Source organism: Argopecten irradians, chromosome 6, assembly GCF_041381155.1.
Source record: "Argopecten irradians isolate NY chromosome 6, Ai_NY, whole genome shotgun sequence".
Lineage (NCBI taxonomy): Eukaryota > Metazoa > Mollusca > Bivalvia > Pectinida > Pectinidae > Argopecten > Argopecten irradians.
Window position 1 is genome coordinate 45,806,156 of NC_091139.1, and position 15,442 is coordinate 45,821,597.

General features: G+C 39.4%; 1 protein-coding gene across 6 annotated transcripts in view; it reads left to right on the top strand.

Moving 5' to 3' along the window:
* Positions 1-15,442, top strand: part of LOC138326056 (FYN-binding protein 1-like) — a 93,830-nt gene that overhangs the window by 67,448 nt on the left and 10,940 nt on the right. For 4 of the 6 annotated variants that reach the window (XR_011208863.1, XM_069272174.1, XM_069272177.1 and 1 more), the window contains 6 exons: positions 3,057-3,151; positions 3,618-3,679; positions 9,696-9,813; positions 11,103-11,189; positions 12,360-12,573; positions 13,078-13,130. Coding sequence is in view for 4 of the 6 variants with exons in the window: in XM_069272174.1 (XP_069128275.1) it covers positions 3,057-3,151; positions 3,618-3,679; positions 9,696-9,813; positions 11,103-11,189; positions 12,360-12,573; positions 13,078-13,130 (629 nt within the window). In the remaining 2 variants the exon portion in view is untranslated. Of the gene's footprint in view, positions 1-3,056; positions 3,152-3,617; positions 3,680-9,695; positions 9,814-11,102; positions 11,190-12,359; positions 12,574-13,077; positions 13,131-15,268; positions 15,307-15,442 lie in introns of all 6 variants that reach the window. The other 2 variants (XR_011208862.1, XM_069272176.1) reach the window with 2 other exon arrangements.

Below are 15,442 nucleotides of genomic sequence, written 5' to 3' on the forward strand. Positions count from 1 at the left end.
TCTGAACCAAATAAAAGGAAATGTGAAGTTAAGGTCGTACAGCCCATCATCACTGTTTTTCAAATTAATTCTGAACCAAATAAAAGGAAATGTGAAGTTAAGGTCGTACAGCCCATCATCACTGTTTTCCTAATGGATTCTGAACCAAATAAAAGGAAATGTGAAGTTAAGGTCGTACAGCCCATCATCACTGTTTTCCTAATGAATTCTGAACCAAATAAAAGGAAATGTGAAGTTAAGGTCGTACAGCCCATCATCACTGTTTTCCTAATGAATTCTGAACCAAATAAAAGGAAATGTGAAGTTAAGGTCGTACAGCCCATCATCACTGTTGTCCTAATGAATTCTGAACCAAATAAAAGGAAATGTGAAGTTAAGGTCGTACAGCCCTTCATCTCTGTTGTCCTAATGAATTCTGAACCAAATAAAAGGAAATGTGAAGTTAAGGTCGTACAGCCCATCATCTCTGTTGTCCTAATGAATTCTGAACCAAATAAAAGGAAATGTGAAGTTAAGGTCGTACAGCCCATCATCTCTGTTGTTCTAATGAATTCTGAACCAAATAAAAGGAAATGTGAAGTTAAGGTCGTACAGCCCATCATCACTGTTTTCTTAATGAATTCTGAACCAAATAAAAGGAAATGTGAAGTTAAGGTCGTACAGCCAATCATCACTGTTTTCCTAATAAATTCTGAACCAAATAAAAGGAAATGTGAAGTTAAGGTCGTACAGCCCATCATCACTGTTTTCCTAATGAATTCTGAACCAAATAAAAGAAAATGTGAAGTTAAGGTCGTACAGCCCATCATCACTGTTTTCCAAATGAATTCTGAACCAAATAAAAGGAAATGTGAAGTTAAGGTCGTACAGCCCATCATCACTGTTGTCCTAATGAATTCTGAACCAAATAAAAGGAAATGTGAAGTTAAGGTCGTACAGCCCATCATCACTGTTTTCCAAATGAATTCTGAACCAAATAAAAGGAAATGTGAAGTTAAGGTCGTACAGCCCATCATCACTGTTGTCCTAATGAATTCTGAACCAAATAAAAGGAAATGTGAAGTTAAGGTCGTACAGCCCATCATCACTGTTTTCCAAATGAATTCTGAACCAAATAAAAGGAAATGTGAAGTTAAGGTCGTACAGCCCATCATCACTGTTTTCCTAATGAATTCTGAACCAAATAAAAGGAAATGTGAAGTTAAGGTCGTACAGCCCATCATCACTGTTGTCCTAGCCGTAATGAATTCTGAACCAAATAAAAGGAAATGTGAATCTTTGAATCCCTAATGTACGGCGGTGTATTAGGGCCACTACAAAATTTTATTTATCTTGTACGTACAAGTTATTATCTTGTATGTACAAATTAGTATCTTGTACGTACAAGATAGTATCTTGTATGTACAACTTAGTATCTTGTACGTACAACTTAGTATCTTGTACGTACAAGATAGTATCTTGTACGTACAACTTAGTATCTTGTACGTACAAGTTATTATCTTGAACATACAAGTTGAGTTGAACTGCTGTTCATCACCGCAGAATTGAGTCACCCGCCTGATATTTTTCGTAATTAAAGATAGTCGGTCTACTTTCCATTGCTTCAAGCACGATCACAGGTTTATTAACTTATTTGACAATATTAAAAATATGAATATATATTAATGAGAACAATATCTTTTTCACAATCGTAATTTGAAATTGCCGGATTATGAGTTGAAACTGTATAGTCACTTGCATTATTTTGAAACTGACACTGTATAGTTCCTTTCGAGAAAACTGTATAGTCGCTTGTTTTATAGATAAGATATATTTAGTGATAAAACGGATATGATACATCTCCGATGAATGATAAGTTTGATCTATTAAACAAATTCGTAATTTTCTTCAGTAATAAAAGTTAAATACTTGACAATGGTGCCATTATTGGAAATGTTTGAGCATTTATTTTACTTCAGAATAGTAGTATTGAAAATAATTAACTGCCTCCGAAAAAAATCCTAGGCATTATGCCCTAATTCGAATGAGTTACTGATTGCAAAGACAACAAAAGCAAAACAAAATATTTCATGTGTTTTTGTGTTTATTAGACATATATACACACATCAATTATTGTCCAAGTGATAATCATAGTAAATACTCTGTTATAAACATTTACATATAAGTGTTCGTAAACTTATCACAGCATAACAACTCCACAACATATATTCTTTTCTCCCTTTGGCTTAAACAAAGTTTACGTAATATACGTATAGCATGCGATGCCATTGTGAGAGTAAACCAGCCAAAGCCTTTAATATCGAGAGTTTCAACATTATACTATCTTGTACGTACAAGACACTAACTTGTACGTACAAGATACTAACTTGTACGTACAAGATACTAACTTGTACGTACAAGATACTAACTTGTACGTACAAGATACTATCTTGTACGTACAAGATACTATCTTGTACGTACAAGATACTAACTTGTACGTACAAGATACTAAGTTGTACGTACAAGATAATAACTTGTACGTACAAGATACTAACTTGTACGTACAAGATACTAACTTGTACGTACAAGATAATAACTTGTACGTACAAGATACTAACTTGTACGTACAAGATAATAACTTGTACGTACAAGATAAATAAAACTTTGTAGTGGCCCTAATACGCCGCCGTACTAATGTTCTTAGACAAGTTGGTACAACTTGTTTAGCAATTATTGTAATATGTAAAAATAATTCTAAAAAAAGAAAACAAAAGTGGCAGATTTGAAACATCCATCGTTGAATGGTGATTTATTGATGAAAATGACCATTTGTGTGATACAAACAGGCTACACAACGAGTGGTTGTTGGTTATGGAATTTATTCCACACGAGTGAGCTATTTTTAATAAAAGCATGAAGGATTCCTTCGCCATCACACATCTGGTGTGGTCTGAAAGATCATATTCCAATATACTATGGCCTGAGAGTGGAAAACACGACCTATTGTGGAAGAAGTGTTTGATGAATGTAACCTATTTATGATAAAGTATTGATGAAAACGATACTTTGTGTTTTAGATAAGAAGCCTGTTGACACTACATCGCCACTAGTTCCTCAGACAGATGACTGGCCAGATGAAGTTTATGATGACTGTACTACGGAGCAAAGTCAGGTAAGTTCATCAGACAGATGACTGGCCAGATGAAGTTTACGATGACTGTACTACGGAGCAAAGTCAAGTAAGTTCATCAGACAGATGACTGGCCAGATGATATTTATGATGACTTTACTACAGAGCAAAGTCAGGTAAACTATTCAATATTATATGAAGATTAAACACAATTTCTATACACAAAACCTTACACAGGGGTAGCTTTCACCAAGTTTTACATGTAGTTCCTCAAGCCCTGGATCATCTAAGAAATCTTGACAAAGTCGTTCAAAGAAGCTGAAATAGTTCATCATGAATTTTGGAGTGAATTCGTTAAGCTTTAGGTCACATGGCATGTAAAGAAATTTACTTTTACTTAACAAATTGTGAGATTTTTTAAAACCCATTTTCTAATTCTGGTCTGGCTGCTACATTTTCTCCTGTTACAATAAGTATTTATCTAGCTTGTGCCTGTTGTCATTACCAGGATCAGAGTGGTGTACCGGAAGGCGAGCTGGAACAGGACGATGTGTACGAAGCCATACCTGGGTATGTATGGTCTCCTTGTAGCCATACCTGGGTATGTATGGTCTCCTTGTAGCCATACCTGGGTATGTATGGTCTCCTTGTAGCCATACCTGGGTATGTATGTTCTCTACAAAGCCAAACCTGGGTATGTATGTTCTCTACAAAGCCATACCTGGGTATGTATGTTCTCTACAAAGCCATACCTGGGTATGTATGTTCTCTACAAAGCCATACCTAGGTATGTATGTTCTCTACAAAGCCATACCTGGGTATGTATGTTCTCTACAAAGCCATACCTGGGTATGTATGTTCTCTACAAAGCCATACCTGGGTATGTATGTTCTCTACAAAGCCATACCTGGGTATGTATGTTCTCTACAAAGCCATACCTGGGTATGTATGTTCTCTACAAAGCCATGTTTTAACCTGGGTATGTATGTTCTCTACAAAGCCATACCTGGGTATGTATGTTCTCTACAAAGCCATACCTGGGTATGTATGTTCTCTACAAAGCCATACCTGGGTATGTATGTTCTCTACAAAGCCATTCCTGGGTATGTATGTTTCTCTACAAAGCCATACCTGGGTATGTATGTTCTCTACAAAGCCATACCTGGGTATGTATGTTCTCTACAAAGCCATACCTGGGTATGTATGTTCTCTACAAAGCCATACCTGGGTATGTATGTTCTCTACAAAGCCATACCTGGGTATGTATGTTCTCTACAAAGCCATTCCTGGGTATGTATGTTTCTCTACAAAGCCATACCTGGGTATGTATGTTCTCTACAAAGCCATACCTGGGTATGTATGTTCTCTACAAAGCCATACCTGGGTATGTATGTTCTCTACAAAGCCATACCTGGGTATGTATGTTTCTCTTGTAGCCATACCTGGGTATGTATGTTCTCTCAAGCCTCTGGGTATGTATGTTCTCTACAAAGCCATACCTGGGTATGTATGTTCTCTACAAAGCCATACCTGGGTATGTATGTTCTCTACAAAGCCATACCTGGGTATGTATGTTCTCTACAAAGCCATACCTGGGTATGTATGTTCTCTACAAAGCCATACCTGGGTATGTATGTTCTCTACAAAGCCATACCTGGGTATGTATGTTCTCTACAAAGCCATACCTGGGTATGTATGTTCTCTACAAAGCCATACCTGGTATGTATGTTCTCTACAAAGCCATACCTGGGTATGTATGTTCTCTACAAAGCCATACCTGGGTATGTATGTTCTCTACAAAGCCATACCTGGGTATGTATGTTCTCTACAAAGCCATACCTGGGTATGTATGTTCTCTACAAAGCCATACCTGGGTATGTATGTTCTCTACAAAGCCATACCTGGTATGGTATGTATGTTCTCTACAAAGCCATACCTGGGTATGTATGTTCTCTACAAAGCCATACCTGGGTATGTATGTTCTCTACAAAGCCATACCTGGGTATGTATGTTCTCTACAAAGCCATACCTGGGTATGTATGTTCTCTACAAAGCCATACCTGGGTATGTATGTTCTCTACAAAGCCATACCTGGGTATGTATGTTCTCTACAAAGCCATACCTGGGTATGTATGTTTCTCTACAAAGCCATACCTGGGTATGTATGTTCTCTACAAAGCCATACCTGGGTATGTATGTTCTCTACAAAGCCATACCTGGGTATGTATGTTCTCTACAAAGCCATACTGGTATGTATGTTCTCTACAAAGCCATACCTGGGTATGTATGTTCTCTACAAAGCCATACCTGGGTATGTATGTTCTCTACAAAGCCATACCTGGGTATGTATGTTCTCTACAAAGCCATACCTGGGTATGTATGTTCTCTACAAAGCCATACCTGGGTATGTATGTTCTCTACAAAGCCATACCTGGGTATGTATGTTCTCTACAAAGCCATACCTGGGTATGTATGTTCTCTACAAAGCCATACCTGGGTATGTATGTTCTCTACAAAGCCATACCTGGGTATGTATGTTCTCTACAAAGCCATACCTGGGTATGTATGTTCTCTACAAAGCCATACCTGGGTATGTATGTTCTCTACAAAGCCATTACCTGGGTATGTATGTTCTCTACAAAGCCATACCTGGGTATGTATGTTCTCTACAAAGCCATACCTGGGTATGTATGTTCTCTACAAAGCCATACCTGGGTATGTATGTTCTCTACAAAGCCATACCTGGGTATGTATGTTCTCTACAAAGCCATACCTGGGGTATGTATGTTCTCTACAAAGCCATACCTGGGTATGTATGTTCTCTACAAAGCCATACCTGGGTATGTATGTTCTCTACAAAGCCATACCTGGGTATGTATGTTTCTCTACAAAGCCATACCTGGGTATGTATGTTCTCTACAAAGCCATACCTGGGTATGTATGTTCTCTACAAAGCCATACCTGGGTATGTATGTTCTCTACAAAGCCATACCTGGGTATGTATGTTCTCTACAAAGCCATACCTGGGTATGTATGTTCTCTACAAAGCCATACCTGGGTATGTATGTTCTCTACAAAGCCATACCTGGGTATGTATGTTCTCTACAAAGCCATACCTGGGTATGTATGTTCTCTACAAAGCCATACCTGGGTATGTATGTTCTCTACAAAGCCATACCTGGGTATGTATGTTCTCTACAAAGCCATACCTGGGTATGTATGTTCTCTACAAAGCCATACCTGGGTATGTATGTTCTCTACAAAGCCATACCTGGGTATGTATGTTCTCTACAAAGCCATACCTGGGTATGTATGTTCTCTACAAAGCCATACCTGGGTATGTATGTTCTCTACAAAGCCATACCTGGGTATGTATGTTCTCTACAAAGCCATACCTGGGTATGTATGTTCTCTACAAAGCCATACCTGGGTATGTATGTTCTCTACAAAGCCATACCTGGGTATGTATGTTCTCTACAAAGCCATACCTGGGTATGTATGTTCTCTACAAAGCCATACCTGGGTATGTATGTTCTCTACAAAGCCATACCTGGGTATGTATGTTCTCTACAAAGCCATTCCTGGGTATGTATGTTCTCTACAAAGCCATACCTGGGTATGTATGTTCTCTACAAAGCCATACCTGGGTATGTATGTTCTCTACAAAGCCATACCTGGGTATGTATGTTCTCTACAAAGCCATACCTGGGTATGTATGTTCTCTACAAAGCCATACCTGGGTATGTATGTTCTCTACAAAGCCATACCTGGGTATGTATGTTCTCTACAAAGCCATACCTGGGTATGTATGTTCTCTACAAAGCCATACCTGGGTATGTATGTTTCTCTACAAAGCCATACCTGGGTATGTATGTTTCTCTACAAAGCCATACCTGGGTATGTATGTTCTCTACAAAGCCATACCTGGGTATGTATGTTCTCTACAAAGCCATACCTGGGTATGTATGTTCTCTACAAAGCCATACCTGGGTATGTATGTTCTCTACAAAGCCATACCTGGGTATGTATGTTCTCTACAAAGCCATACCTGGGTATGTATGTTCTCTACAAAGCCATACCTGGGTATGTATGTTCTCTACAAAGCCATACCTGGGTATGTATGTTTCTTTACTAAAGCCATACCTGGGTATGTATGTTTCTCTACAAAGCCATACCTGGGTATGTATGTTCTCTACAAAGCCATTACCTGGGTATGTATGTTCTCTACAAAGCCATACCTGGGTATGTATGTTCTCTACAAAGCCATACCTGGGTATGTATGTTCTCTACAAGCCATACCTGGGTATGTATGTTCTCTACAAAGCCATACCTGGGTATGTATGTTCTCTACAAAGCCATACCTGGGTATGTATGTTCTCTACAAAGCCATACCTGGGTATGTATGTTCTCTACAAAGCCATACCTGGGTATGTATGTTCTCTACAAAGCCATACCTGGGTATGTATGTTCTCTACAAAGCCATACCTGGGTATGTATGTTCTCTACAAAGCCATACCTGGGTATGTATGTTCTCTACAAAGCCATTACCTGGGTATGTATGTTCTCTACAAAGCCATACCTGGGTATGTATGTTCTCTACAAAGCCATACCTGGGTATGTATGTTCTCTACAAAGCCATACCTGGGTATGTATGTTCTCTACAAAGCCATTCCTGGGTATGTATGTTCTCTACAAAGCCATACCTGGGTATGTATGTTCTCTACAAAGCCATACCTGGGTATGTATGTTCTCTACAAAGCCATACCTGGGTATGTATGTTCTCTACAAAGCCATACCTGGGTATGTATGTTCTCTACAAAGCCATACCTGGGTATGTATGATGTATGTTCTCTACAAAGCCATACCTGGGTATGTATGTTCTCTACAAAGCCATACCTGGGTATGTATGTTTCTCTACAAAGCCATACCTGGGTATGTATGTTCTCTACAAAGCCATACCTGGGTATGTATGTTCTCTACAAAGCCATACCTGGGTATGTATGTTCTCTACAAAGCCATACCTGGGTATGTATGTTCTCTACAAAGCCATACCTGGGTATGTATGTTCTCTACAAAGCCATTCCTGGGTATGTATGTTCTCTACAAAGCCATACCTGGGTATGTATGTTCTCTACAAAGCCATTCCTGGGTATGTATGTTCTCTACAAAGCCATACCTGGGTATGTATGTTCTCTACAAAGCCATACCTGGGTATGTATGTTCTCTACAAAGCCATACCTGGGTATGTATGTTCTCTACAAAGCCATACCTGGGTATGTATGTTCTCTACAAAGCCATACCTGGGTATGTATGTTCTCTACAAAGCCATACCTGGGTATGTATGTTCTCTTTAAAGCCATACCTGGGTATGTATGTTCTCTACAAAGCCATTCCTGGGTATGTATGTTCTCTACAAAGCCATACCTGGGTATGTATGTTCTCTACAAAGCCATACCTGGGTATGTATGTTCTCTACAAAGCCATTCCTGGTATGTATGTTCTCTCTACAAAGCCATACCTGGGTATGTATGTTCTCTACAAAGCCATTACCTGGGTATGTATGTTCTCTACAAAGCCATACCTGGGTATGTATGTTCTCTACAAAGCCATACCTGGGTATGTATGTTCTCTACAAAGCCATACCTGGTATGTATGTTCTCTACAAAGCCATACCTGGGTATGTATGTTCTCTACAAAGCCATACCTGGGTATGTATGTTCTCTACAAAGCCATACCTGGGTATGTATGTTTCTCTACCAACGGTAATCTCCATCCATACCTGGTATGTATGTTCTCTACAAAGCCATACCTGGGTATGTATGTTCTCTACAAAGCCATACCTGGGTATGTATGTTCTCTACAAAGCCATACCTGGGTATGTATGTTTCTCTACAAAGCCATACCTGGGTATGTATGTTCTCTACAAAGCCATACCTGGGTATGTATGTTCTCTACAAAGCCATACCTGGGTATGTATGTTCTCTACAAAGCCATACCTGGGTATGTATGTTCTCTACAAAGCCATACCTGGGTATGTATGTTCTCTACAAAGCCATACCTGGGTATGTATGTTCTCTACAAAGCCATACCTGGGTATGTATGTTCTCTACAAAGCCATACCTGGGTATGTATGTTCTCTTTAAAGCCTTACCTGGGTATGTATGTTCTCTACAAAGCCATACCTGGGTATGTTCTCTTCAGAGCAATATATCCGAGTTTGTTTTGGTTTTGTTCAGGTTTTTAAGGTGAAGCCTAAGTTGGCAGTATGATACGATAGTCACCAACAAAAATTTGTTTAAAAGATTCACATTGACCTACATGAAATTGTTAGTGATAGACTTGGAAATTTGTTTAAAAGAATGGCCTTGACATGACAGAATGACCTTGACATTGAAAGTTTCTATTGTCAAACATTCTGATGCACAAAACACACCTGAATATGGATTTATTCTGCAATTTTGATCTAAAAAGTTTCTACCCGCAAGCAAACCACTGAACACAAATAACATGAGTTACACAGTATTTGATATAAGAAAACAAGACTATGATATATTGTATTGTCTGTATTTATGATGCATTATTACAGTGAGGGAGAGAATCCTCCTCCTACACCCACGCCAGACAAACAGGACGAGAAAAAGGAGGAGAAAAAGGACGAGAAACTCACGGCAAAGGAGAAAAAGAAGAGGGAAAAGGAAGAAGCAGTAAGTAACCTTGGACATAACTGACCGATTGCCAGGTAGTATGAAGCCTCTTGCTCGCACACGCACGTGTTTACATTCACTGTCAGAGCAAACATTGTAGCATATACATTACAAATGTAAAGTCACATACGGTTTGATTCACAGTTGGTGATCTGTTGATTTATATCTTGTGTACAAACTCATGGTATTGCTGTTAAACAGTGGCTTTTATTAGATTCCAGAGCTATGAATGAAATATAGTGTGTCTGTAGAGGAGAGAGTGGTTAAGAGTGATGTATCAGTGGTTTAACAAACATTAGATTATCCAACTTCGCTAGCCAAGGGTATTCAGTCCGATACTCGACCTGCAACCCTTGGCAGATATTGTGTCAAAATTGAAGTTCCCGCTTTCAAATTCTAATTGGATGTGGCTAGGTTCAGGCGACCAATGAAAACACAATTTTTTATATGTCAACAAAACTGTATGAAAGTGATAGTAGTGACCTACATTTAATAGAAGCGTACAATGACTGTCAACGACAGTCCCTAGCAGAGTCATGTTAACTATTTAGTCAATTATTAAATGTTTTAGACCAGCTAAATGAAGTATGATATGTTGCTCTTCAAACAAATTGGGAAAGTAAATATTTGCGTGGTTTCTCAAAGTTAAACAAATTATGCAAAGATAAACTGCAATCTCCTGACAAAATTTTTGACACTGAAGCATGAAACACAAAAACAGGTGTTCAAACTGACAAACAAATGACTCACAAACTTGTTTATCTTTGGTATTTTGAATCTGTCGTAAACAACATGTGCATTTCAACAGGTGCTGCCATTTTTCAATCCATACAACAATGATACAAGCTTTTTCATTGATTGCTTATTACGTAAATGGAAAGGGTGCAACTGCAATGATCCAGCAGGTGGTGCTGTGTGGAAACGTCAGTTTTAACGTGACACCTGCCAAGGGTTCAGTAACGTAGACTAGCTGTACCCTAGCGAAGATTATCATGTAATGTAGTCGTGAATCATTTTCGCCTGAAAACCATAACAAAGTAATCAATACCTACTGAATAGGGCAGACAACTTTATCTATTCTCTGTCCACTGAAGTAGGTTTAACTGGCCCTAAACAATCAGGTTACCTAATATTTTACAGTATTTTATTGAAGGTTTTCCCATTAATTATATTACAAAACTTATTACAAAACTTGCCGTTTCGACCACCTCTGTATAATGTGTGTATCGCTAACAAAATCAACCTGTTTGATATGAGACTGTAAATAGCTGTTTTTTTACCATTACTAGGAAAGACTAAAGGCAGAAAAGAAGAAACAAGAAGCAGAGAAGAAAAGACAGGAAAAAGAATTAAAGGACATTAAAAAGAATTTCAAGGTATGGAATAATTCATTAACAAAATCTGCATTTTATAAAAGTGCATTTATCTTGTTTCATCAGTATCCAGTTCTGTTTTTTTTGGTGTGCTTTGGTTTTGTTTTTTACATAAAATGACATTTATGGTTTTCTACTGATAATAAGTCCCCAATCCTAGAGGACAGGTTTTACAGGCGAGGGGTCTTATTACTGAGCTTCAGCCAAAGTTTTCCTACATGTGTAATATCAATGTTTTACTAGGCTTAATGAGAGCTTTTGATGGTAACTGTCCATCTTGGTCACTCTAAAGATTGATATTGTTGGTGGTAATTGTCCATCTTGGTCACTCTAAAGATTGATACTTTTGGTGGTAACTGTCCATCTTGGTCACTCTAAAGATTGATATTGTTGGTGGTAATTGTCCATCTTAGTCACTCTAAAGATTGATACTGTTGGTGGAGACTGTCCATCTTGGTCACTCTAAAGATTGATACTGTTGGTGGTAACTGTCCATCTTGGTCACTCTAAAGATTGATACTGTTGGTGGTAACTGTCCATCTTGGTCACTCTAAAGTTTGATATTGTTGGTGTTGACTGTCCATCTTGGTCACTCTAAAGATTGATATTGTTGGTGGTAACTGTCCATCTTGGTCACTCTAAAGATTGATACTGTTGGTGGTAACTGTCCATCTTGGTCACTCTAAAGATTGATATTGTTGGTGGTAACTGTCCATCTTAGTCACTCTAAAGATTGATATTGTTGGTGGTAACTGTCCATCTCGGTCACTCTGAAGATTGATACTGTTGATGGTAACTGTCCATCTTGGTCACTCTAAAGATTGATATTGTTGGTGGTAACTGTCCATCTCGGTCACTCTAAAGATTGATATTGTTGGTGGTAACTGTCCATCTCGGTCACTCTAAAGATTGATACTGTTGGTGGAGACTGTCCATCTTGGTCACTCTAAAGATTGATACTGTTGGTGGAGACTGTCCATCTCGGTCACTCTAAAGATTGATACTGTTGGTGGTATGGTTAAGTCATTAGAAGGAAGGAGACAACAGTGCTCAAGTCTGCTGGTGGCTGAACTACATGTGACTATATAGATATTTCTGTACACTGTGTATTCCTTTGTAGTGAGAGTTGAGGATCGATACATCAATAAAATTGTTGTAATGTTTGTTTTACAGATTGACGTGGCACAGTTAGATAAATCCCAGGGCGAGGGCATGCTGAAACAGGACGCTGTACCCTCCAGTGGTAAAATGGCTAAGTTAGAACTCACCGCTAAAAAGGGGGCTTTCCTCAAGGTAATCCGTCTGGTGGATAATCCGCCGGGGAAGTGGCTCGTCCGACTAACGGAGGAAGATAAGATGGAGAAACCTGTCTACTGGTCACAAATAGGTTAGTCTGTGTACTGGTCACAAAAAGGTAACCGATGTTTGATACGGTGCCTCACAGCGATAATAAGCACTTGTTTGTGTATTCAATTGAGACAGTCCTAATTTGATTTGTGATGATCTGACTGATGACTTTTAAATGTACTCATTCACATCTAAAGACACTTATGAGTTCTTCCAGTTCTAAGTTTTGAATACTGTATTTCATTATGAAATGTTAGGGATAAATTAAGTTCAAAATATGAAATCATTGACAAGTTTCATTTTTATTCCCATGATTTCCAAGACGTTAAATTCCATCTTTGCATGCTACAGAGTTATCTGCACTTGTTTGTAGGTATCGATTGTTATGTCATTAGTTTTTGAGCAGAACCTACATTATTTTCTTTGAGAAATATGATGTTTTGCTCATAAACACATACAGTAACAATTAATATCTACATGCAAGGGCAGATAACTATGTTATATACTGAGTATTATATGCGACCATTTTGATTTTGTTTTACAGTGGGCTATGTGGATGCTAACATTGTTGAGGTAGACAATCAACTGATTCGCAACGTAAGCTTTTAACTGCTTCTGCTTTCACTAATATAGTACAAGGTTGGGGCAAGCCTCTGCGCTGCATTAAATGGCCACACCCTACTTATGATCCAAATTCATTTTTTTAAAATCGCAAAAGTTTATAATCCTAATGCAGTCAAACCTCATTCACTCCGACTCATATCATTTGAAAACCCTGAATAACTGGGATTTGGTCCCAAGTAAATATTTTATCCACTGTATATATAATTAAGTAACTTAACTTGAATACTAAGATAACCTGAAGTGTTACCATGCCCACCACCCTCCCCCCTCTCTCCCCTCCAGTCCTGAAGTGTTACCATGGCCACCACCCTCCCCCTCTCCTCTCTCTCCCCTCCAGTCCTGAAGTGTTACCATGTCCACCACCCTCCCCCCTTTCCCCTCCAGTCCTGAAGTGTTACCATGTCCACCACCCTCCCCCCTTTCCCCTCCAGTCCTGAAGTGTTACCATGTCCACCACCCTCCCCCCTTTCCCCTCCAGTCCTGAAGTGTTACCATGCCCACCACCCTCCCCCCTCTCTCCCCTCCAGTCCTGAAGTGTTACCATGCCCACCACCCTCCCCCCCTCTCTCCCCTCCAGTCCTGAAGTGTTACCATGCCCACCACCCTCCCCCCTCTCTCCCCTCCAGTCCTGAAGTGTTACCATGTCCACCACCCTCCCCCCTCTCTCCCCTCCAGTCCTGAAGTGTTACCATGTCCACCACCCTCCCCCCTCTCTCCCCTCCAGTCCTGAAGTGTTACCATGCCCACCACCCTCCCCCCTTTCCCCTCCAGTCCTGAAGTGTTACCATGCCCACCACCCTCCCCCCCCTCTCTCCCCTCCTCAGTCCTGAAGTGTTACCATGTCCACCACCCTCCCCCCCCTCTCTCCCCTCCAGTCCTGAAGTGTTACCATGTCCACCACCCTCCCCCCTCTCTCCCCTCCAGTCCTGAAGTGTTACCATGTCCACCACCCTCCCCCCTCTCTCCCCTCCAGTCCTGAAGTGTTACCATGTCCACCACCCTCCCCCCTCTCTCCCCTCCAGTCCTGAAGTGTTACCATGCCCACCACCCTCCCCCCCCTCTCCCCTCCAGTCCTGAAGTGTTACCATGTCCACCACCCTCCCTCCTCTCCCACCTCCAATCCTATATGCAAAACTTCATATTGTTTTCTAAACCAATTACATAATCATAGCTTTAATAGCCTAATTCTTATTTTCTTTCAGTTCATGACATTGTATACCATTAAAACAATAAAATGAACCATTTAAGATTTAGTGAACCAGAACTGCCTACAAATTATGTATATGATTAATGGTAAGACTTTTTAATCATTTTGACATAGTATTTAGCCGGTTATTTTTGCAGGTAAAAAAAATTAACAATTTTGACATCAAACAAGATAATTAGATTTTAACAAATTAAAAATTTACAATCGGACAATCGGAAGTTCTGAAGACCATAAAATGTCTGATGAAATTGTGAAAATTGTCGGTTAAATGGTGTTCCACCTGCCGCGACCCCCGTCAGACACAAGTCCTCTGTCACATGATCAAGTCTTCCTATTCCACATAAGTGTAGATATCCACCTCAGCTAGGAAAGGCTTACTAAGACTCCTGTTGAGTGTAACATAATCAGACATCTGACTAGCGGATATGAATCCCCAATCTGTAGCAGGCTTTCCCAAGCCTCCGAATGGCTCCCAACGGTTCACACTTCACCCGTATCACCCTGAAAAGCTGTCTGGTGGTATAGCCACGTGTGACTACACCATTAGCAACCAGCAACTACACATTTCCCTTTCACATAAAATTGCCAAACAATTCAACACTGAGCCTAACTCGATTTGCCCTCTTCTTCTTCTAGAATATAATTTCCGGGCACTCGATTTTTAGCTCTTCTGCTTCTAAAGGCTCTTCCATCTATAAGGTCGAGAAGACTTCTCCTCTTAGAAGATCCAAATCGAGTTGAGCTCTGGTTGAACGTAGAATGAAGATTTTACCTCATATTTCTTTTGTTATGATTAAAATATGTAAAAAAATTATCATGTCTTAAACGGTATGAAAATTTGTCTTTTAAACACCTTGAAATCATGAAAAGAAAAAAAAAGATAATTAAAATGCTTCATTTCTAGGCATGTTCAGATGAGGATATTAGTATACCACAGACTCCGTAAGGAATTCAAATTTACAGTCATATTGTGTCATTTTAAGATCATGATGAACTACAACTTCTTGGCTTCAAAATATTGTGTGTTAAAATTCTCGATTCTATGTGTGGAAAACTGAGTTAGAAAAACACTCAAATT